The 23,098-nt window shown below is 31.6% G+C and overlaps 1 protein-coding gene across 1 annotated transcript in view; it reads left to right on the top strand.

Moving 5' to 3' along the window:
* The first annotated feature begins 3,860 nt into the window (after positions 1-3,860).
* Positions 3,861-23,098, top strand: part of ADGRL4 (adhesion G protein-coupled receptor L4) — a 98,784-nt gene continuing 79,546 nt past the window's right edge. The window contains exons 1-2 of the mRNA XM_011355552.2: positions 3,861-3,923; positions 5,238-5,387. Of these exons, the coding sequence (XP_011353854.1) occupies positions 3,902-3,923; positions 5,238-5,387 (172 nt within the window). The 5' untranslated portion in view covers positions 3,861-3,901. The remainder of the gene's footprint in view (positions 3,924-5,237; positions 5,388-23,098) is intronic.

Here is a 23,098-nt window from a genome sequence, read left to right as displayed (position 1 = left end):
CACAAGGGGGAAAACAAAAAACAAAACAAAAAAACAACAAAAAAACTATGTTTCTTACCTTCAACTTCTCAGAGACCAGAGTAAGAACTATTAACTAACAGGCCCACCTTGTAGAACATCAATCCTTACTCATTTGTGGAAGTTCCCTGAGACTAGAGTGTTGATGTCCCACTTTACTAAAGCTTTTCTTAGTTTCAACTTTGAGTACATTGCAATTAGATTACTCTTCTCAACCTTACATATAACTCAGTTTCCCCCCCCCTTTTTTTTTTACTACCCTTTTGTTAAGCGTACATTGTTATGCTGGGTTTGACTAAAATTGACCTGTGGTGGAAAAATGTACCTGGTAAATTGTAATACTATTGATAGTGCTATGGGAATAGAGATAATATGAAGAAATGAGGAACTACTTAAATTAACAAATTGGTGGCAGAGTTTCCATAAGTTGAGAAAAGTCAAATGATTTGTGAGCAATAACAATATTTAGAGGTATAGTCACAGAGCTGGCCGAACACTTAGAATCCAATTACATTATTAACACTTAGGTGAGGAATTAGACATTCTCAAAGAGGCCCCATGAAGGAGTTCCAAAACAGCATATGTTCCTTGTGCCACACTTTTGGAGAAGATTATATCGCTTGTGCACTAATTTCTTATACGTAGATGTGTTGAGCATTAAAACTGTGGAACACCCAATACAATAATTCTGACATGTATATTAATAAACTTAACTACCCACTGTGATCTACTGGAGCAGGCATCGTTATTTCTTTGTTATAGTGAGTGAAATGATCCTCTAAGAGGTTAAAAAATATATTCAAAATAAAAGCTAGAGTTAAACTTAGGTCTTCACAATGAATAATTTCCATAGCAAATTTCAACTTGATCTAGTACTTTTCAAGGAAATCCTGTCTAATTTGGCATCTTATAAACAGACCCAATATAGAACTAATCATGGATTTGATATCTCACATTGCAGAATGAGTGTTCATAGAAGTATATTAAAACCACAATAAGGTAGGCAGCTTAAAATAACAACTTCCATGTGCTATACTTAGGCCAAAATCAAGCTCTAAGTAATCATTAAGTCTTCAGAAGTTAGACATATCTCAATGGTACCAAAATGAAGACTATTGATAAAAGTTTAAACTTACAATTCTATATTCCTTTGAGAACACTTCTTTAAAATGTGCTTTTCTTTTACTTATAATTAAACTTTTTGGATTAAAATTTTTAATGTGTTTTTTCCAATAATGTAAAGACAATTGATCTAAAATTATGTGGTTATCTCATATCTATTTCTTTATAAATAAACTGCTTTAAGTAATATGTTTTTAAGTAATTTCAATTTTTTACAAAAAACAATTATCTTGAAAGTATAAGTATTACTAAATACTTCATACTTGTCTATGTATTATCTTGTGTTTTCTCGATACAAGAATATGAATAAACCTTTACTTTTTATGACACACATGCAAAAGGAAAGTTTGGGAAATATTTTTTTCAAAAAATTAAATTTTACCTCACTTAGCTAATTGTTAAGCAATGTTAGAGAAAAATAATATCTTTTTTAATTGACTACTTCTATTAGCTTTGGGATAATAATAAAGAGTAAGCATGTGTGGCTAATTTGTAAACTATTTTAAGTCAATGATTTTTAAAACAGGTTTTTTTCAGTTTATAAATTGTCTCAGGAAATAATATATTCCTATATTTGTGACTTTTGAATAATGAGTCTGTTCAATGACTTCATATGATGAGTGTATTCAATGACTTTGGAAAAACTGGTTTTACATAAATGTAGTCAGGCCATTAGAACACCTTGAGCTTTATATTATAAAACTGGGCTCATTACATATACATTTTTTTTTCTTCAAAGTGACTCTACATCCTAGCTTTCCTATTTTTGTGAATGGTTTCCACCTTCCTCAGCTCACACAACTAGAAAACTTCCACACTTTGTTCATCTCAAAAATATTCCTCAACCTTAGCAAGTCAACCTGACATCAATTTGTCTTTAATCCTTTCTGTCATCTGCCTTTATCTCCCAATCCAAATACTCCTACCCTTGTTCAGGCATTTCTAGTCTATTTCCTGCACTATTCTGGCTTCCCTGCCTTTGATGTCTCCTTAACATCCCTCATTCAGACTGCTGCTACAGTTTTTTCACTGAATCACTGTCTGGTTAAAAAAAGGGGGGAGGGGGGAGGATTAGTAAAAGAAAACCAATTGTCAACAGAATAAATCCAAATTTTCTTTTTGTGGCATTTATGGCATTTAAATCACCTTTTCACACTATGAAAAGCAAGAACTGTAACTCCTCATTTTTGCAACACTCTCCTTAAAGGTACTCTATAGAAAGAATATAGTAAGGTGACTGAGAGCACTGACTTTGGAGCAAAATAGCCTGAGTTCAAATTAAAGCAGTCGCTTAGACTAAGTGTGTGACTCTGGGCAAGTCACAGGATACCTCTGTTCTTCATTTCTTTCATCTGTTGTGGTAGGTACCACTCTCAGGAGCTTTTTGCAGGAATTAAATTAGGCTAGAAAAAATGCAGTGGAGAGCCAGGAAAATATATCTATAGGTAAATATCTATTTCATTGTGACTTCTGTCATCGTGACTAGCTTTAGTTGTTGCCTTATTAGTTTATAACGTTCTTGGAGTTCCAGGGTCCTGTCTTGTTCATCTTTGTAAGGGAATACCCTACACAAAGTAGATTCTCAGTAGATGTTTGTTAAACAGAGTGTTAATGACAAAGGTGTGCTAAACTGTTTAAAGGTAAAATGATTTATGTTGATGGCACAGTCATTTATTTTCTTTAAATCAAGTTTATTGAGGTATAATTTACATACAATAAATGCACCAATTTTAAGAGGAGAGTTCAATAACTTCTGATAAATGCATGCATTCTTGTAACCTCAGTTCCAGTCAAGATGTAGACTATTCCCATTTACCTAAAATTTTCCTTTGTGCCTCTCTGCATTCATTCTCCACTTCCCACCCCAACCTGGGGCAAACACTGATGTGTTTTTTGTCATTATAGATTAACATTATCTACCAGACATTTTTAATTTTTAGCTAGAATTGTTTCTGTTTCAACCAGAATCATCAATTTTTATATAATCACCTCATGTATATTAACATGCAAAAGATAAACTATACATGATGAACCAGATGTTCTGAGAGTGGGTGTTGAGGGTATGAGTAAATTTTAATTAAAAATGGAAAACATCATTTCGTACTTCCATAGCCATTTAATTCTTGAAACGGCTTTCCCCGCCCCCCTCAGTAGTTTTAAGCATAACCTAAATGAGGTTGAAGAATATCCTTATTTTACACTGCGGAATCCTGAGCTCCAAGAAGGGGAGGACTGAATATTGTCAATGAATGCCCCATTGTTTGGAGCCAGGGCTCCTACCTACTTCTTGGCCTATAGTTCTTTATGTGAATTTATTGGTGAATAAAAGAACGCAATGTCCAGGAATTTAGACCATAAGAAGGACCCCTAAGACTATGGATGCCCTCTCAGGAGGGACACTGCAAGGGTCTCTGAAGCGCTTTGGCTACTGAACACAGGCCTTAAGGATGGCACTGTGGTCACTGCACCTGGAACCAAAATGATCCCGCAAAGGGTCTGCAAAGTGCTCGAAGTTGGTAGCCAAGAGGCAGGGAATGAAGTCAGGGTGTTGTGGGGGTAGGGGCGGGGGGCCGGACGTGGCCAGCTGACTCAGGGCTCGTCACATACTATCACACAAAAGAGGCCGGAAAGTGTCCGGAGGAAGCCAGCGCGTCACCGGGGACGGAGCCGGGACCCTGCCGCGCCCGCTCAGCCGCGTCCCGTTTACACGGCCACACACCCAGTCGCGCTCCCGCCACCGCTACCACCGCGGCCGCCGCCAATGAAACTCCTCCCGCTCCTAGGTGAGTGCCCAGTGCCCCTAGCCATCGAGGTTGCCTATCACTTGTAGAGAATAGGATTTTTCCAAGGTGGAACTCACGTGCCAAGTGCATATGGCCAAGTCTCCAAGGAGAATTGACGCAGAACTTCTCAGGATGTTTTTCTCTTTGGCCTTTCAACTCTGGAGTTTCATATTCAGGGCCCAGGGACAAAGTCGCCTTTTTTTTCCTGCTGACAAAGTCCCCCAAATTACCAGTCTAGACTTTGACCTTCCTTCTGAACCTCTCCCCACACCTCTAAGAAATTTGGGGAATCCAAATCATTAACACTTGTGGGAAGTTTCCTGGCTTCTTAAGGGGACTGCCAGTAGAGACCTTGGGTTCATTTAAATACATTTTGTTGATGCTGTAAAGAAAGATAATAAATTACATCTTTGAAGGCGAATTAATTATGGTTTATATAGTATATTCTGCCCTATGTGAGGCTGGAATTTAGAATCACATGTTTAAGAATTTCTTTTTACCAATAAGTACAATTTTTCTCAGATGACAAAATATTTAGACAATAACTTGCGTGATTCATAATTGTTCATCTCCAAGTGGGCTTGTCTTGAGAAAACCTTAGACAACAATAAAAAAGGAATATACTTTTCTTTATTTTTTCTTGTCCACAAAATACCATTTTTCAACTTTGTTTTCAATAACTCTGAAATAAATCTTGTTCTCTCATATGCTGTATTTTGTTGACCATGTATGTGCAGTGTTTCTGGAAGATCAATCTTTAACTGGTATGTTGAGTTTTATTTTCATTTTCTCTAATGGGAGAAAATGTAAAAGAATTTTTTTAAAAAAAGATTTTTGTAAGATCATTAGAACACAGAAAAAATAATAATTGGATTTCTCCTCCTGCATGTTATGATATGTTGCTCTTCATCTCGAAGTAACACAGATTTGAATTTAAAAAGGTCCTAGTACTCAGTTTGCTGGGATTTCAGCACAGAATCATTGCCAGTGGAGAAAATTTTGAAAACTATCTCCCCTCAGGATAAAGAGTGCTATTATGGTCCAACAATCTAGGAATGCTGTTTTCTTTATGAAACTTGTTTATTATATTCTAGCTTTGTTGAGATTTACTTGATAAACATTGAGGTTGAAGAAATGCCTAAATCTTTTCGTTTACTTGCTCTTTTGCTGTTATTTAGCTAAATGCTCCTTTGGGAAATTCTTATAATCTAAACCCAAAGAAAGAAGACCTATTTGTATTTATTGTAGTCTAACTCAACAAGGGGGAGACTTTTCTTTTTCTTTCTGAAAAGGTATATTTATCTATTTTTTTAGTGGGTTTTTCCACTTTGCTAAATTGTTTCTACACTCAAAATTGCACCAAGACACCTTGTCTTCCAAATGCAAAATGTGAAATACGGAATGGAGTTGAAGCCTGTTATTGCAACATGGGATTTTCGGGAAATGGTGTCACAATTTGTGAAGGTAAACAATATTTATTACTTCTGTTGAATTTTACTTGAAGATTAAATTTTGATGTGATTGCTTTTATCTTGGCCAAAAATTAAGTTGTTTTCCATTAAATTGTTTGATTTCATGCTATGGATAAAAATAAAAAGCTTAATTAACTAAACAATAAGTTTGAATTTCCAATGTCACATTTTTACTTGATTGTATATTTTTGATGACTCCATACATATCTTATTTTTTGTGTGAATATTAAAGATTGCCCTTGAACTTAACTTGGAAAACTAAGTCGCATAGAGCAGAGTTAATACCTTTGAGAACAAAAGAACAGAAAGTTCATGAAGTCCAGGCTTATGCTGGTATATGTTGTGGTCAGATACCTTTTTTAGTATATAATTACCTAAATTTGAGGTTAATGTTAAGAGATTTGAAGTTTTCTCCTGCATACCCTGGGTGTAGGAAAGGGGGCGGGGAGGAGGGGCGGTGAGAGAGAGAGAGAGAGAGAGAGAGAGAAAAGGAAAGAAGGAGGTGGGAGGGGAAAAGAGGAGGGGAGGGAGAGAGGGATGAGAAGGAGGAGGAGAAGGGGAAGGAGGGAGGGAAGGAGAGAGAAGCAAATTTTGAAAATGCATTCTTTTGTGAAAAAGTAGATCCATTTATAGAACTTTAGGCTAGAGCCCTGAGCAAGAATGCTGGAAAGGGTACTTCTAGAGAAGTTAGCCATTGACTTAATAAACATAACAATACTTGATAATCAAATGAAAGTGATTTCTTGTCTGTCATCTCCACCACCACCACCACTCCTATTTCCTCAAACATTACTCAATTTTTCTTTATTCACTCTTTTATTTTGAGTAGAATCTAGTTTTAACTGGGTCGATATAACAACATTTTGTGTAAAAGAGAGAGAAAAAAATTTCAAGTCATATAAATTAATTTGAAAATATAATTAAATGGCAAGTTCAAATTAGAACTGCGTGGTGTGATATTTCTAAATGTATTTAAAATAACATGGACTTTTTCTAATTGAGCCAGGATATTGTACATTGTTAATATTACATGTGTTTGCTTATAGCATGAACAAGTTGTATCTCATGATTCAACTTGAAAAGCTCTTTAAATAATTTAATAGTAAGGCTAAACCTCATTACAATTAATGTTTTAAAAATGTAGAATAAAGCTACAGTTGCTTAATGGTGCATTAAATTAGGCATTTCTGCTTGTACATACAGCTGGGATTTGTAATATACTATTCTACAAGCATTATAAAATTCTTTCCATAAATAACCTTAGATCTTTATTGTGTATTTAATTGAATGGCATTATGGCAAGTTGATAGTTGAGTGACCTTCGAAATAGTGTGTCAAACATATTAGTGTGCTTATCTGCTAATCGTTACAAATTGTACCATAGTACTTCATAAGTAGCATTGTTTCTTTGTTATTTAGGTATTTTTCAGCTGTCATGATTACCATCATTAACATCACAATTTTTCACAATTTGGACCTCTAGTAGCCAACCAGCTTATAATCATGTTTTTTAATGATTTATATTAAAAACACATCTTTCATTATCCAATACAGTTGGTTTTTTTTTTTTTTCTCTGCTGCCTAAGTCAATAGCCAGCTGAAGGACTGAAAATATTTACCATTGAAAAAAATACTTCAAGACCTGTTAGTGTGCAATTTCTTTTCATATAGAACACAATTTGTAAGAAGAATATTTTTTCTCTTCAAGTTCTTTTTAACTTAAATCCCCTTCTTTTTAACTTAAATCCCCTTCTTTTTAACTTAAATCCCCTTCTTGTTAAAGAAAGTTATATATTCACTTGTTAATATCCACTAATTAAAGTTTATGATGTCCTCCTATAACTGTTCAAACAGTGGTTTTCCTCTTTTATTAATTCACTGACAGATTTTTGATATTTTTTTCAATAAGTATACTTAACGTGCTTTTTAAGAATTAAACCTAAAACATTGTATTTCAACTGCTAAGTAGTCTAGTTTATATTTTGGGTTTGAATGCTCTTGTTGGCTTTTTTCATCTATAGAGAAATTCCCTACATTTTCTATCTTTCTCTAAGATTGGTATTAGGCCAATGAGAAATGACTAGACAGGAGGTTGTTAAAGTGGATGCCATCTTATTGAGGAATGAAAGTTTTCTTTTTTGACATCATTACCATCATTTTCATTGTCTTCATAAAATTTGGCTCCCTTAGATACCGCCAAAGAAATGTAGTGGTAATAATCCATCTTCAATAAATGTATTCTGTTCCAAGAGCTGCTTCTGAGCAAGTCATTTAGAATTTAGATTACATGGTACTATAGAAATAATTTTTATTAGTAGTGAATTTATTTTATTTGATCATCTTTTTATTGAACAAATATTTATTGAACATTTTCATCATCATCATTATGATTATCACCATAATTATCGGGATAGCTAATATCTCTGTGAACTGAGTAGCAAGATATTGATTAGCACATCACCTTTATCTATTATTATTCTCACTTTATAGTTAAAAAAATAGAATCTTAGAAAGACTAAGTAAACATCTCAATTTTCAGTATATTCGGGTATGGTTACAGAACTGTATTAATGACAGTGCAATGTTAAAAAGATAGAAATAGGGATAAATTTGAGACATACAGCCAACTGCAGGAAAACTTTGCAAGTGGTGGTGACATTTAAGTTAAATTAAGAACTAAAAAATAAATAGGATTTATCAAGATTGACTAAGTGGCAAAGAGAAGTCAGGCAAAAGGAACCAAACTTAATAAAGGCCTAGAAGTTGAACATACGTGTATGTTTTAAGAAGCTCCAAGTATTTCACGGTAAATACATATCACAGGTTAGTGGGAATTAAGTCAGGATGTCAAGGATATGAACTTTATTCCGTTAACAAAGAAGAGTCATTGACAGATATTAAATTACCTGATAAATAGTGTGTATTAGAAAGATGACCATGTTAGGTAGAATAAGAATGGATTAACAAGGGTCAACTCACAAAAGGCTATTTGACCCAACCTATAAAAATAATAGTACTTTTATTTATAAAGTTTATTATATTTCATGTCACTTCTACCAAACATATCTTTAATTAAATTCAGCTTTTAAAATAGAATGTAGAGATGCTGTCTTTTATTTACAAACACCTTTATTACTGGTTACAACTAGTTGGGTTGAGTTCTATGCTAGAGTCTTTTGGTTACAAGAGAAGCAGAACTCTGAAAGCTTAAGTGAGTTTCCCAGTATCCCCAGGCTGAACTAAGAGAGATAAGACTCAACCCTGGGATCTGAACCTTCTCTAGATTATCAGTAATGTTAAGCATATTACTAGCTGCCTGACATAACTGTGTAGTAGAGGTTTTTAAGCCAAATTGGTAGAACAATATTATTTCAATAGGAATTTATTAATTATTTTTAACAACTTTATGGTATTATTGGAGATTTATTTGCTCACTTATGTTTAAGCTGATACATGTGCGGGTAAGACAAGAGATAGAAAAGTTTATGTAGAAGTTATGGGATATATTTAAAGGCTTTTGAAATTGTTGATTTTTCACCCTAAAATGTAGGTTTTTAGTTTTTTAAACATATATTACTATTGTTATTCCATATGCTTCTCAGCTCAGTTTTGGTTACCCTCTGGTACACAATTATCATAAATATAGGGAGTGAGAGATCCTTCCTCTCCCAAGTAATTAAGAAAGTGTTAAAAATGGAATGGGAAGTTAGAAGAGTTAAAAGAATGTTTGTGTACATATATCTAAAACAAAATTGTTTAAGTTAGAATAAACTGAGCTGGGAGAGGTGAGAAATAAGAGCAATGGGAAGGATGCAGTAGAGTGCATGTTTGGGTGCGAAGATGGATGGATGGAAGAGACAACCTCTCTACTCTCATATAAACTCTTTAAGTGAGGCTGCATTCTTGGAAATTTCATGGAATCAGAATGCGGAGAAGAAAAACAATTGTCCCAGGGAGGGTCAAGAAGGATTAATTGTCATTTTGTATGCATGTATAAAAATCTTTTTTTAGCTTGGGACATGTCTATTATGCATCACATCACAAGCACTCTACAGAAAATAATTAAGTCTTGATGCTCACACTCAGGGAGATATACTCTACATTTAAAAAGCAGTTTTTTTATTGTTATGTAATAACCATATATATGCTCATAAAATTCTATTGGAATAACATTATAATAAACTAGAGAACAGTATAACATTGATAAAAGTAGAGAAAATCATGTTACAAGAGTTGTCTCAGAGTCAAGAAGAAAACACATCCTATGGGTTCAGAATGTGGGAGAAATATTAAAGTAATTCGCCATCATGATTCTGCCTGGGCTAAAACAGAAGTACTGAGGACATGTGATTGCTTTCATAACAGTTGATTTTTTAATAATAAAGAAGAGGCTCAAAATGGGCAAACCAGCAACCATCAGAACAGATTCAAAGCATGCAAAATGTATGTGTCTGTGTGTTATGTTATGTATATACACATGATTAACACAATTAGATATACTCTATAAACTATGAATAATGCAGTTTTAAATACTTAACAGTGATAATTTGATAATTTCCATAATAGAAGTATAAACAGAAAAATAATCCTAACTGTTCTTTACATCACATTTCCATGATATTTCATATTTAACTATGATATGTAGTTACACCTATATAATAGTTATAATGATATATATATATACTTTTAACTTTCATGAGATGTGTTCACTTCATATATTTGATTTTTAAAAACATGCCAGAATCACATGTACTAATGAGAAGTAGCTCTCATTTCTCACTCAAATAAAGTGTTATTGTAAGATTGTTTAATTATTACAATGATGTTGCCAGTACTCAAATTTTATTGTTTTATATATATAAATTTTTTAAATCTTCAATTATTACAATGATGTTGTAATAATTTGATAATTTTTAATAATTTAATCCTCAATTATCATAATGATATATAACAATAAAATTATTATAATTACTACAATGATATACATAACAATAAAAGTTTGAGTACTGACATCATTATGATAATTGAGGCTTTAAAAAAAATTCTATATAATCCTCAATTACAGTGAAATTGGATTTCCAGAAACAGCTAAGAAGAACTTTTAACCAAATCTGATGGATAAAGTGGACAATTAATTTTCAAAGTAGTTTTAAGAAAATTATGTGTAGTTATAAAGTAATACAAGTTGAAATATTTAGCATGAGTAGCATAGAATAAAGACTCAAAAGTTTTGAGATATTTTGATATTGTTTATAATATCTCGCTTTTAATAAAGATAACTGGAATAAATGTACTGATTTTCAATTATTCTCATTTAGATGCATATATTCTGTTACTTGGTTAAAGATAGGTGCATTATTTTTACATATTCACCTCATAAACATTACCTCTTCTTCATGAATCTACTTCCAAAGAACATTGTTGATATTTTTAGCTCGAAAATTAACAAAGCTAAACCTTGTTCACTGTTGAACTAAATTCTAAGTGTATGCTAGCTTATTCTGAAATATATTCATTATGCAGTTACTATTCAAATATTTTATAAAATAACCATTACGATGTAGGAAAAATGTCATAAAAATATATCAGTGGATTTTGGGTAACAGATTAAACATTTTTTAATATGAGAAAACATAATAACCTTTAAAAAATAACTGAGGAAATGGCAAAATCATTTACTTATTTTAACAGTTGGAATATTTATTCTGTCCCTTTAATCCTGGAAATCAATTATAGTCTTGAAAATTTAGAAATGGTACTCCTAATTACTCAGCATAACAACAGTATATTTCTGTTACAAAAAATGTTTAGTTTTGCCATGTCCTGGGAAATTAAAAACTATAATTACAAAAATTAGTATATTTATTAAGGGAGACAGTTTGAAACAAAAATAAAGAAATTTGAGGTTCATAAATTACCATTAAATTATATCTATATATAACTTCTGTGAAATTACATATCCAGAACGTAGTGTGGATCAAAACATCCTCAATCAGGTCCCTCTAGAGAAGTTATTTTTCACAGCATCTTTTAAATCTTATCTTTTTTGTCATAAGGCTTCAAACTGGTATATCTTTTGAATATTTGTTTTCATCTCACATCAGGCTGTCAGCTGTCCTGGTAGTTCATCTGCAACTTTTTTGTCCTTTTATGTTTATTACATTTTGTGGTATTAGAACTTGGAGGAGAGTGTTAAGTAGCAGCCTAGGTTAGCATTTTCTTCTTCCCTTTCTCACTTCCTCACTTCCTCCTGCCTTTTCTCTCTTTCTTTCTTTCATTGTTATTCCAATCCTCAGGAGATATCTCCTGATTTTTAAGTAATAGTTGAAGAATATTTGAAGAATTTGAAATATATATCTCAATAACATTACACTCTTCTAAATAACATTACCTCAATAACATATATCTTCCTTCATATGTAACGTTACTAAAAATTCTTGAGGAAGCAAATTTTTTTGTAACAGATGTGTTTTTACATGCTCCAGAGGAACTTCTTAGGTAAATGAATACTAATACAAACTTGAGAAAGTAGGACCTCTGATATGCATCTAGATAGTCGTGAGTCAGATTTGTTTAAAGAAGGTACATATTTCTTTGAGATTTCTTGTACTGAACAGAAAAGCTAAACTATTTAATAAATAAAAGCTAAATTAACCTAAGGCTTGTATTCCAGGATGCTTGATTTCTAAGAACTTCATCCAAATAAATAAAACACCTTTGCCAATTTTAGTAATCCTTTTCCTTGTACTAGAGATGTGACCTCTTTCGTCTATTGACAAGGGTTACACAAAAGAGAGAACAAAATCTACCACAGTAATTAGGTGGAACTTCCTCAAAAATATCCTCCATAAAATTATAAATTTCTTCAACATATAGGAAGAGAAAAATAAAACAATAAACGATAATAAAAACTTCCTTCAAGCTAATATTTTATTTTTTAAAAAAAAGAAGGAAAAAAGACTTGTGTCATTTGAGTTTTGCTGATCAGCTCCACAGTTTTAAAACAAAAAATTTCTCTGTTCTAACTTGACAATGTTGTTTTTGCAGACAAAGTTTCAGAAATCATTTTTCTATGTCATTCCACTTCATATTTATCTGATAGGACATTTGTGAGAATTAATGATACAAACTAAGAAATCTCTTGTGATCTTATACAAAGTTTTAAAATGAACATGATTTTGGATTTTGCCAAATAATTTATAGTGAAACAAAAGAAAATTTTTCTTCATGTAAAAGTTTCATTTATATTTAATCACTTTTAAATTAGTATTATCTAGATGGATTTATTGCATATTTAGACTCAGAAAAGTACCATCAGATAACTAATAGCATTGAGAATTAAACTGAAATAGCAAAAATAAACAGCTTCTGAGTTCTGATTTCAACAACCAAAAAGAGGTATTCAAACTTCTGTATGAAATCAATCCTAAATAAAACCAATCATCTGATTTGACATTTTTAGAATACTGAATTTATTCCAAGTGAAGTACACCAATTTTTTGTTGCTATTGTTTTTACTTCAGGATAAAACTTTAATTCATTATAACATGTGCTGCTGATGATAAGGTATCAATAACAATAAAAATTGGAGATTGTTTTTCTATCATTAGTTTTCATTTTGCATGTGAAATGAACATGGAAATTGTACCATGCTATATTTTCTATTGAGCGGTACCTTTAGGAGCTGCTAGGAAATTAAAATTAATTAAATGAAAATTGTGCTCTAAATGTGGAATTTTTATACATTTTAATCTGCAAGAAAAATGCTAGTAGAAAGAAGAGCAAAGTGATAATGGAGATAGCACCTTCAGTCCCACTAAGCAACTCACTGAGTCTCAGTTTTTCTGCTTCGTTTACTATAGTTCTACTCTTTTGGCAATATTTTAAGGTTGCTAAGTTTATTCTGCAAAATTTATATTTCCTTTGTTCTGGAATGTCAGTTATCTATAGTCCCAGTTTTGTAGGGCATCAGAATGCTTCATAGCCAATTCCTGGTTGTTTCAAAAGCAAATGAACCAGTCTTTTGATTATCTATTTTCCCATTATTTCTATTCCTCCTTATTTAGTCTCTTTAATGCTTAAGTAACTTTCAGCTTATTCTCAAAAGAGTAATAATATTGAAGTTAATTTTAGTGCTTTATCTGAGCTACACTCTATTTTAAGCATTTCACATGAATTTATGAATTTAATCTTCATAACACATTACTGAAATCAGAGCTAGTATTTTCTTCAATTTATAGATTAAACAACTTTCCCAGGGAAATCACATTCAAACAGTTGCCTAGTATGGTCCTCAAACAACTATGTGAAGTAAGTCTATAAATAAGAAAATTGAATCTCATTGAGATAAAAATGAATTATTTTGCTTTTTCCCCACTATATTATCAAAACAATTGATAAAAAGAAAAAAACATCTGGTATGCATGTTTATGATTCCTTAAGAATAGTGTAGGGAAGTTACAACTATTTACAAGTTTCAGTATCTTGGTCAGGTAAAACTTTTTTAACTCCTGTTTATTCTCCTCCTTTAAGCCTAGTGTACTGATAATAAAATCAATGAAATCACAGTGTGGCCATGCCATGAGAAGTCTATAAATTGAATGAATTCCTCAAGGCAGAATCTAATGCCACAAAAGGGGGGCGATTCAGAGTACGCAAAGGCTACCATGAAAATATTGGCTTTTCCTTGTGGTGATGGTATCTTTTCTGCTTCCCAGAAAGAGAGTGGAAATCTGGGTGATTGGTTGAGATATTATTCTCCAAAGGCCACACATATCAGGCTCTCTATTCGCCATTGATGTTTGCTTCTAGATAAAGCCAAGAAAATGCTCCCAAAGAAAATGTTGTCGTCTGCTTGGATGGAACTCTTCAGTGAGAAAATTAATGCCACCTTTTTGCATACTCCCCACCTATGCTACCTGGAATAATGTCTAAAAATTGCTGTATATGTATACAGATAACTGAATTCTTGCACTAAAGAGATTGTAAAGGCTGGGAAGGTATTTACCTGTAATAATCAACATTGTTTTAATTATAAACATGAGGGTCATTTAAGGATAACTAGTCTTTGGAGAAAAGCCAATAATACAAACACAAAGATGCATAAATAAAACAATGGCCTGGAAAATAATTCTTTAAGAAGAGAAAAGAGGTTAAGGGAAAATTTTATAACATCCAAACAAAAAATAGAATTGGCTTCTATGTACAAAAAAGCCATTATACCACAAAAATACTTTCTTCTTTGATAAATTCTAAAACCCTCATGTTGTTTAATTTCTGTTACTTCCTTTCTCCTCTTGTTCCTCTCCTTTTGTAGCAAGAGACATCAAGACAATAAGCTGATAAAATTGTCAGTAACACAAACCAACGCTTAAAATCCACCAGAAGATTGAGGTTAAATCTCCATTTCTGTGTTTCTTCTCCTATAGGATGATAACACATAGAACAAGGAAGCTACAAATAGCAATAATTTTTTACATATCAGTGGAAGATACACCAGGACCACATTAGTCAAGATGTTCTTGAGCTTGTCAGGGGATAATAATCTAATTTTACCTGCTTCTAATCTTTTCCTTTACCTGCGCCCAGACATCTCTCAAATTCCTCCTCTGCTTTATCTACCTCAAAGGTGAAACAAAGTAGTCAATATATTTTTAAACTTTAATTGCAGGATTTACCTATGGTTTTTCAGATTGTAATGTCATTAAAATGGGGATGGAGCCCATATGTGGTAACCAAGAACAGCACATTATTGTTGAAAAAATTCTGCCCCATTTGATTGAACCTGAACTTTGTTTTTAACTCACTTATAACTTTGTGGTTACGATATTATAATTATCTACAGTCTCATCCCTATGCTGTCTGTTTTCCCCAAGTGATTGTATGAATTCACTGGCTAATACTTTTGATTATTCCTGCTAAACAAACCAATTATATTTTTCTCCAATAAAATATATTCACTGTCTGATAAATATGAGTCCTGAATTGAGATGATAATGTACAATAGAAGAGGTGAAAAACAGTATCCACAGAATAGTAGGTCTAAAAAGCAAAGATGAAAAATATAAGAACAAAATTGAGAAACTGAGGACCAAACATGGAGAACCTAATATTCAACAAATAGAGGTCTTTTTGCAAAAGGAATCACACAAGGTTTAGCAGAAGAAATAATAATAGACAGAAGACAATTTCCCAGAGCTTTAGAAAGACATGAGTCTTCAGTTAAAAGAGCACTCTAATGCCCATCTATCTTCCACAGAATATGTTTGTGCCTTACTTTTCAGCTAAAGTTTAAGGAATATCTTGTGATATCTTGATATAAAAGAAGAGTATAGTTGTTTTCATCAACTGTCACTTTTGTTACATTTCAGTTTTTATTATTTTTATGTCTTTAAGTAATGGAATATACAGACTGCTCTATTCCTGGAGCCTAGGCGAAAACCTACTCAAATCATAAGGACAAAGTAAGAGAAAAAAATTCTTTTCAAAAGGACATTTGGGTGACTGTTATCATCAGGATAGTGATGATTTGGTTGCCAAGCAACCAAAAAAATATAGATGACCACTACAAGAAGAGTGTCTATCAGTCCTTTGGGTCTCCCTTTCCACATTCATCTACTTTCATTTAACCCCTACTTTATTTAATCCCTTTTCTGAGACTAAGTCTAGCTTAAGGAAAGGAGGCATATTTTAGAAATCCTGTGCTATGACCTTGTCATCTTAAAAATACAATAATTTCTAGACTAAAGTGTTATCTTCCAGTTCCCATTATTGAATCCTTCTCTTATATCCTTATATCCCAATGACTAAGACCAAGCCTTCTAACTTGGAACCTTCCTACTATGCCATGCCCTAGGAACTAAATTCTCTGATAATAAATACTAGTTTTACTGTGCCAAGGCCTCCAAGCTTGTTATCTATATTCTAGCCCCATTCAACTGGGATTTTCATGCTAAGTCACAGAGAACATTTGAGCCTCAGTTTCTCTGTGAAATGAACAGATTGGACTAGGATTGTTATTGATGTCTCTTTTAGCTTTAAAACATTTGATTCTCTCATCATATTTGAACTGTAGTCAATTTCCAGTTCATCTATTTTTGGGTAACTAGCCTGAGTTTGGGGCTCAGTGTGAAACAGAAAGTGAAACAGATATGGATGTTGCTCTCTTGCCTCTAAACTCAATGCATTTTCTATTACACTACACTATTCTTTTTCAAATCTGATATCTGGAGCTGCTGTGACAAATGCAGGTCATGCTTTCATCTAGTCCTTCTGTTTCTCTCCTCTCTACTAATGACCATGACACATAATGATATTCTTTCTTGCTGAGCCAGGATGTGACCTCGAAGTTCTTCTCCGGGCAGGTGTTACAAATCAGTACAGGTTGGCACGTAAATGAAACCTAATTTCCATGTTTTCTCTGATAGCTTTCTCCTATGGAAGGAATTTCTGAACCAAGTTTCAGGAAACTTTCCTCAATTACAATGCTGAAAAGTAGTGCATTAAATATAATATGATCAGCAAGAAAAGTATCCTATCAGAGTCACTTGAACCATTAAAAACAAATCAGAAGGCTACCAAACCTTGATTTTTATATTTGTTCCCCTATCAGAGAGGCTTAGTCACTGTTATATGTGATTGAGAGAACCTCCTTTGAATTAGATGGTATGTATATTCATTCTGAGCAAAAGAAGGTTGCAATTCATATGATTTTATAATTATCATTTAACTAACTTCTGAAACAAAATGCTACAAAATGAAACTATACCTTTCGTTGCAATCCAAACAAACTTTGATGATTATTTGTTTGTGAGTGCATGATGATCCAGGGATGGTGAGGATGGAATGGATCATAGAGGAGGTCCTCTCAGTTGAAAACCTATAGCCAGATTTCTCCATTTTGAGGATTACATGGATTTCCAGACATCAAAATACTTCATGTCAGGCTCAATGAATGAGACAATATAATCAACTGTGTTTGTGTTCAGGGGAGAAAGTGGGCACTTTCAATGTTGGAAATATTATAATCTGAGCATCATTATATAAGACCTAATACATGTGTCACTTTTTTGCAAGGCCTTTCTTATTTTTATCTGTTAAGAACACTTGTTTGTTTTTCATGTTCTAATAATTCCCTTTTATTTTCACATTAATACATAATATTGGAGTAAGTTTTGATGGAGTTGCCTACTTTTCAGTAGTGCCTGGGAAATCCCATCAATGATTGCTGTTTGAGGACAGTGACTAATTCTTATTCTTTATTGTATCCTTAGAATGCAAAAATTCCTTGGATCCAATCTGTAAAAATACTATGGATAGTTTTTGAGGGGTTATTCTGATTGGTTGGTGCCCAATTCTTATTATTTGTTACCTATGCAGAATTTATTAAGACACTGTGGATGATATTCCTGCTTGTGTGAATCAGCACTCAGATCTGGTTGAACTTCACACATTGTTAAACAAGTATAAAAAGATCATCTTAGATATGATCCCATCCTAAATAGTTTGCTATAAATAAAGAGTAAAAGTTAGCATTATAAATTTCATGTTGGTTTTCTCCAAAGTATCCATTTTTCTACTTTATTCTGAGTGATCAGCTATTTAAGATTGAATTTTCATTAAATTATCTATATATTTTGAACATTTTCATATATTAGGAAGCAGTCTGATGGCCTCCTGTTTTTGAGACACCCTGTCCCTAATCTTCAGAGTCCCAAGATTTATGTTGACTGTGGTATTTCCTTCTGCATCTTATATATCAAATATGCCTTTTTCACAAAAATCATAGAAATTGTGAAATTATTGACATTTAGGATAATGATGTTTTTCTAATTATATTAATATTTTGACATTAATTCCAAAATAGTGTATGCATTATTGAAAATACCTGTTTCATATTTATCACTTCTTCCAATGAACTGAACTTTTTAAATACAATTTACATGAAGCCGTATTTAATGTTCAATTACCTACTTAAGATGTTTTATCTTTTTTTTGCATTAACATATACAAAGTAAAGGACTGTTATTAAAACAAACTTTGTTTTTTATAAATCTCTAAACTTGATTAAAATGAAAGAAATGATCACATGAATAAATTAGGAAGAAATAAAATATTCTCTATAACTTTAAATTATTTCATTAGAGTTTTGATACTTCCAAATGTAAAGGTTATGGAGAAAATATTGTCTCCATCTACAAAAATGTTTAATTTATAAAAAAATATGTTTTAACTCTTCCTAAAAGTTATTTGCTTCTTTGCTCCAGAAAAGATTCTATTTATTCCATTTAGCAGTGCTGAAATCAATGAAAGGATTACATGTTTAGGAGGATGTGGGGAAAATGGTTTGAAAAACTATAATATATATTATCTCAGATAAGTTCTTCTTCCTGTTTTCTTGAGATATGATTTCATATCCTGTATTTACCAACCATCAAATATCGAACTGTCTCAAAGATCTGAATTTACAATAGATTTGTATAATTTGTTAGTTGTATGAGAAAATACCACTGTGTAGTGTATATTATACAGCATTTGTATAAATGTATCAAACACTTGGAATGTTAAAAAATGTGGAACAAAGCATATTTGTCTGGCATGAAAATTGTGATTTTTCTGAATATTAAAACATTTAGGCAAGATTATTGAAATATTTCGGCTCCTTTAACTATTTTGGTTCATTTTCATTAAAAGAAAAGATACTAGCTTTTAAGTTACTGTAGTTTCACGTGTAATTGTGAGTAGGATGAGAATAAGGATATTAGGAGAAAAAAAAAGATTCTGTTTAAAGAAATTGAAATACAAAGTACTTCAACACAAGAATGTAATAGATGATGGTATTTAATATTCAAGTCAAAGAGTTTTTATTAAAAATGTGACTGTCTTGAGTGTCATTGGTCAGGCAAGCTCAGTTCCCACAAAGTCCCTTTACATGAGATTTGCTTCAAGGTAATGCTGTTTTTCTGTTAAAATGATTTTTCCACAATTTTACATTCAGATACTTGTATTATCAAGCAATTGGATTAGTATAAAGTTTTGTGGATTCTCTTTATAATTGTTTAAAAGTTACCAAATAAATTGCTGGAAGATAGAATGTCAGAACTGTTTAAACCTTGTACTTATTTTAAGGAGGAAATTAACACTTTCGTCTTTTATTTGCTATGGAAAGAGATAATGAGGTTCTCTAGGAAGATTAGAAGCTAACCAAACATTGTAGGCTATATATAGCATACAAAGCCTTGTGCCATTTGTGAAAATGCTATCAGGAAGAAAACCCAATGACCGAGTTTCTGTACTATATATTTTAGATACCCAGATTTAATTTAGAGATTATGGTTTGAAAATAAAATTTACTGTATGAGTGTTTTTGGCTGATAAGAAATTGATTTTGTGACCTTGCTACACATTAATTGAAATATCTGGCAATGTGTCTTGACTAGGTTTAAAGAATCAAACATATTGGAACCATATCATTTCTTCACGTTAAACTGGCAGGTTAATCACTTTGTTACCATTATAAGGAAGGAAAATACTGTTTGCTACTGCAGGGTCTGAATAATCTCCCTCTATTGCACAACAAGTAGGTTTTATGTAATTGACATTATATTTACTTGGTTCACTATATTGAAGATGGAGCATTTTCATTTAAGAGTGATATTACTTATAGATTAATATAGTACTTTATATTTTCTAATATTTTAAGTTATATTTATAAAGCAAAAATAAGAAAGTGTGTGCATATGAGCTCATTTAGATGTAAACTTGTTATTTAAATTATTTAATACACATTAGAATGTAGTTTTTAAAAAATTACAATAGAAAGAAGTAGTTGTCAGTGTTATGTCAGTGTCATATGTCTTAAATGTTAGCTTATTTAACAGGTATTGACTCAAGTTGTGTTTACACAGGAAAAAAATAGATTGCAGAGGAGAGTTAAAACAATTTGTGAAATTTGTAAAATCTTCCAAAAGAAGGCCAAAATCTATAATTTACATGAGATTCTTTGGGCTCAACTAACCAGATCCATTATCTAAACAATAATTATCTTCACTTTATTTCTCTTTTGTGGATATAACATCAGAACCAAAATTTGGGTCATGCTTAATTAGTGACTTCATGCGATTGGCCTTCTGCTGAATAAAAACATTCTGAGCCTTAAATAATTTAAGATGAAAAATAAAACTAAAGTTGTGTTTAACATTTACAGCTCAAATTGGGAAGGGATGTGTTGGTTTTTGTGCATGTTTTTACAATTAAAGTCAACATATATAGACAACTCAATTTTGATAAGATAGAACAGAATTTGAGGTGGTTCTAACACTTGCTTGATAGTTTTGTATTTGTGGCAATTTTTAAGATTTTGAAATAAAAGAGTTGTATATCTTTTGTGTCAGAAAGGTTGTTATGCCAGGTTTCCTGGTGCCATATGGAGGATAAGTTCGGAAGATAATTTCTGGACCTTTATAAACACAAAAATCTATTGAGAATACTAAAAAAAGTACAACAAATCTCTGTTGATATGCAAAGCAGGAAGGCAAGCAGATGCTTGATTATAGTGTTATGTTTGTTCAACTAATGTTATGTCTGTTGCAGCAGTTTCATAATGGAATACCATGTGGAGAAGAATGCTTTTATAAATGTGTTTTGGACTTTGAATTTTAGTTTATTAGTAGACAAATATGTCAGAAATTTTTCAGTAGAGGCATTAATTGTCATTTTATAGTCAATCTTTTTTTACTTAACCTTTAAAAAAATCAAATGGTTGTGTTAAGAATAAACAAGTATAGAGTTAATTTAAAGTTAAGCAAGACTTTAGATTATAACTCATAATACAATTTTATTATTATGTTTAAAAGAGAAAAACTAAGTCTTATCAATTATTGGTAATAGAGTTTCAATAAAAGATTCCAGTGATTTATAAATTGTAATTCAAAGGCTTACTATTACTAATGTCTTAATATTTGTGAATCAATTACTTTATTAATGTAAAGCTAATTGTCCTTATAGCAATATTTTAAATTGAATAGAAATACAATACTCTTAGCTAAATTTAAAATACAATTTTGAGGTATAATAAGTGTTCAAAACTGGCATATCAAGTACAGATAATAAATGTAATAGAGAAAAAAAATGGCTGTTGTTTATTTCAAAGTTGGTTTCAGAAAATTAAGCATGATGGAGACCCACTATAAAAATCTGAGCTTCAAATTTTTAAATTCAGACACTATTGACATCAACCAAGATTGATCAATAGTAGAATTACAATTTGTTGTGGTTGTTAGGGCCACGGAAGAAGCAGAGCCTCTGTGGAATCAAACCCTGGCTCTGTCATTTACTCACTGTCAGATTTGGACCATTTTCTATCTATTTGGAATATAAATAGTTTATTAACATCAAAATATTTTTAAGGATTAGGGAAGATAATACAAATATAGCACTTAATTATGACACTGGCAATATAGAAAGGCCTCAATAGGTGATAACTGCTATTGGTGTAAATCTGTCAATCACTTTCTGTCAAATTGTTTTTGGTATGTTCATTCTCTTTCTATTTCCCCAAACCATCCAGGAAAACAAATTAAGATCATCTAGGTCTCTAGGTTCTGTGACTAATGTTACACATATAATAAGGTGCTCTTCTGCTTTTCTCAAACTCTATGAATAGCAATTCATATGTGAACTTTATCATATACCTGGAATAAAAGCATTTTACTCCTTACTTGTTAGCAATTTATTAATTTCTAACTTACATTTTAAGCTCACTGTGTCTGAAGGGAACAAATTTTAAATAACTTATTAGTTATTTAATAAGTTAAATAAGCTTTCTTTAAAAACTGAGTTCCATTAAATTTCCTTTGTACCAGTCACCTTCTCAGCCTGATGAAAGACTAAATTTAAAGTAGGAGTATGTTTAAAAAGAATATCTGGGAATTACTTCCAAATTTTATGTATATAATGGTAAATAAAATTATTTTTTAAATGTTTAGCATTAAAGGCTAAATGGTACCTAATGGAGGATATAAAGTATAGTAAGAAACAGATTTTTAAAAGTGTAACTTATTAGAAAACAGTTTCTTTTATTTACTATGAATATTTAACATAATTGATTAAAAATATGTTAATAACCATCACATTTTTATTGCTTGAAAACAATAGAGTTCACATGAAAACTTAAATAAATTCCTGTAATATAAAATTCTAAATATTTTTATTTGGTTTAACAAATCATGTACTGAAATTAACTGTTTAAAAGTGTATGAAGATAGACACAGAAAAATAGATGATAGATATTTCTAGATATAAATTTTCTTTTAATTATTATTATGCAATTTCAAAAAAAGACTTGCAGGATACTTTGGCATAAAATTTATTAAAATAGAGAAATACATATATTTGTGTGTGTATGTAATAATATTATACATAATAAGATCACTCCATATAAGATCATTTTATATGCATATATTTACATATAATAAGATTAATTTCTCATTATATAAGATCATTCTGAGAAAAATATAAGAAAAATAATTTTGCAGAATAGAAAGGTTGAATATTTGGCATAATTTTGTTTCAGAGATAGAATTTGGTGTCTTATCTCTCAATATAATCTCCAGGTAGATTCTTAAACTCTGAAAGAAAACCTGGATCCATAGAGGATCTTCACAAACAGCATTTACCAGGATTTTTAGTGCCTGGGAGAAATTG

Source organism: Pteropus vampyrus, unplaced genomic scaffold, assembly GCF_000151845.1.
Source record: "Pteropus vampyrus isolate Shadow unplaced genomic scaffold, Pvam_2.0 Scaffold22, whole genome shotgun sequence".
Taxonomy (NCBI): domain Eukaryota; kingdom Metazoa; phylum Chordata; class Mammalia; order Chiroptera; family Pteropodidae; genus Pteropus; species Pteropus vampyrus.
This window is presented reverse-complemented; position numbering and strand designations above follow the sequence as displayed.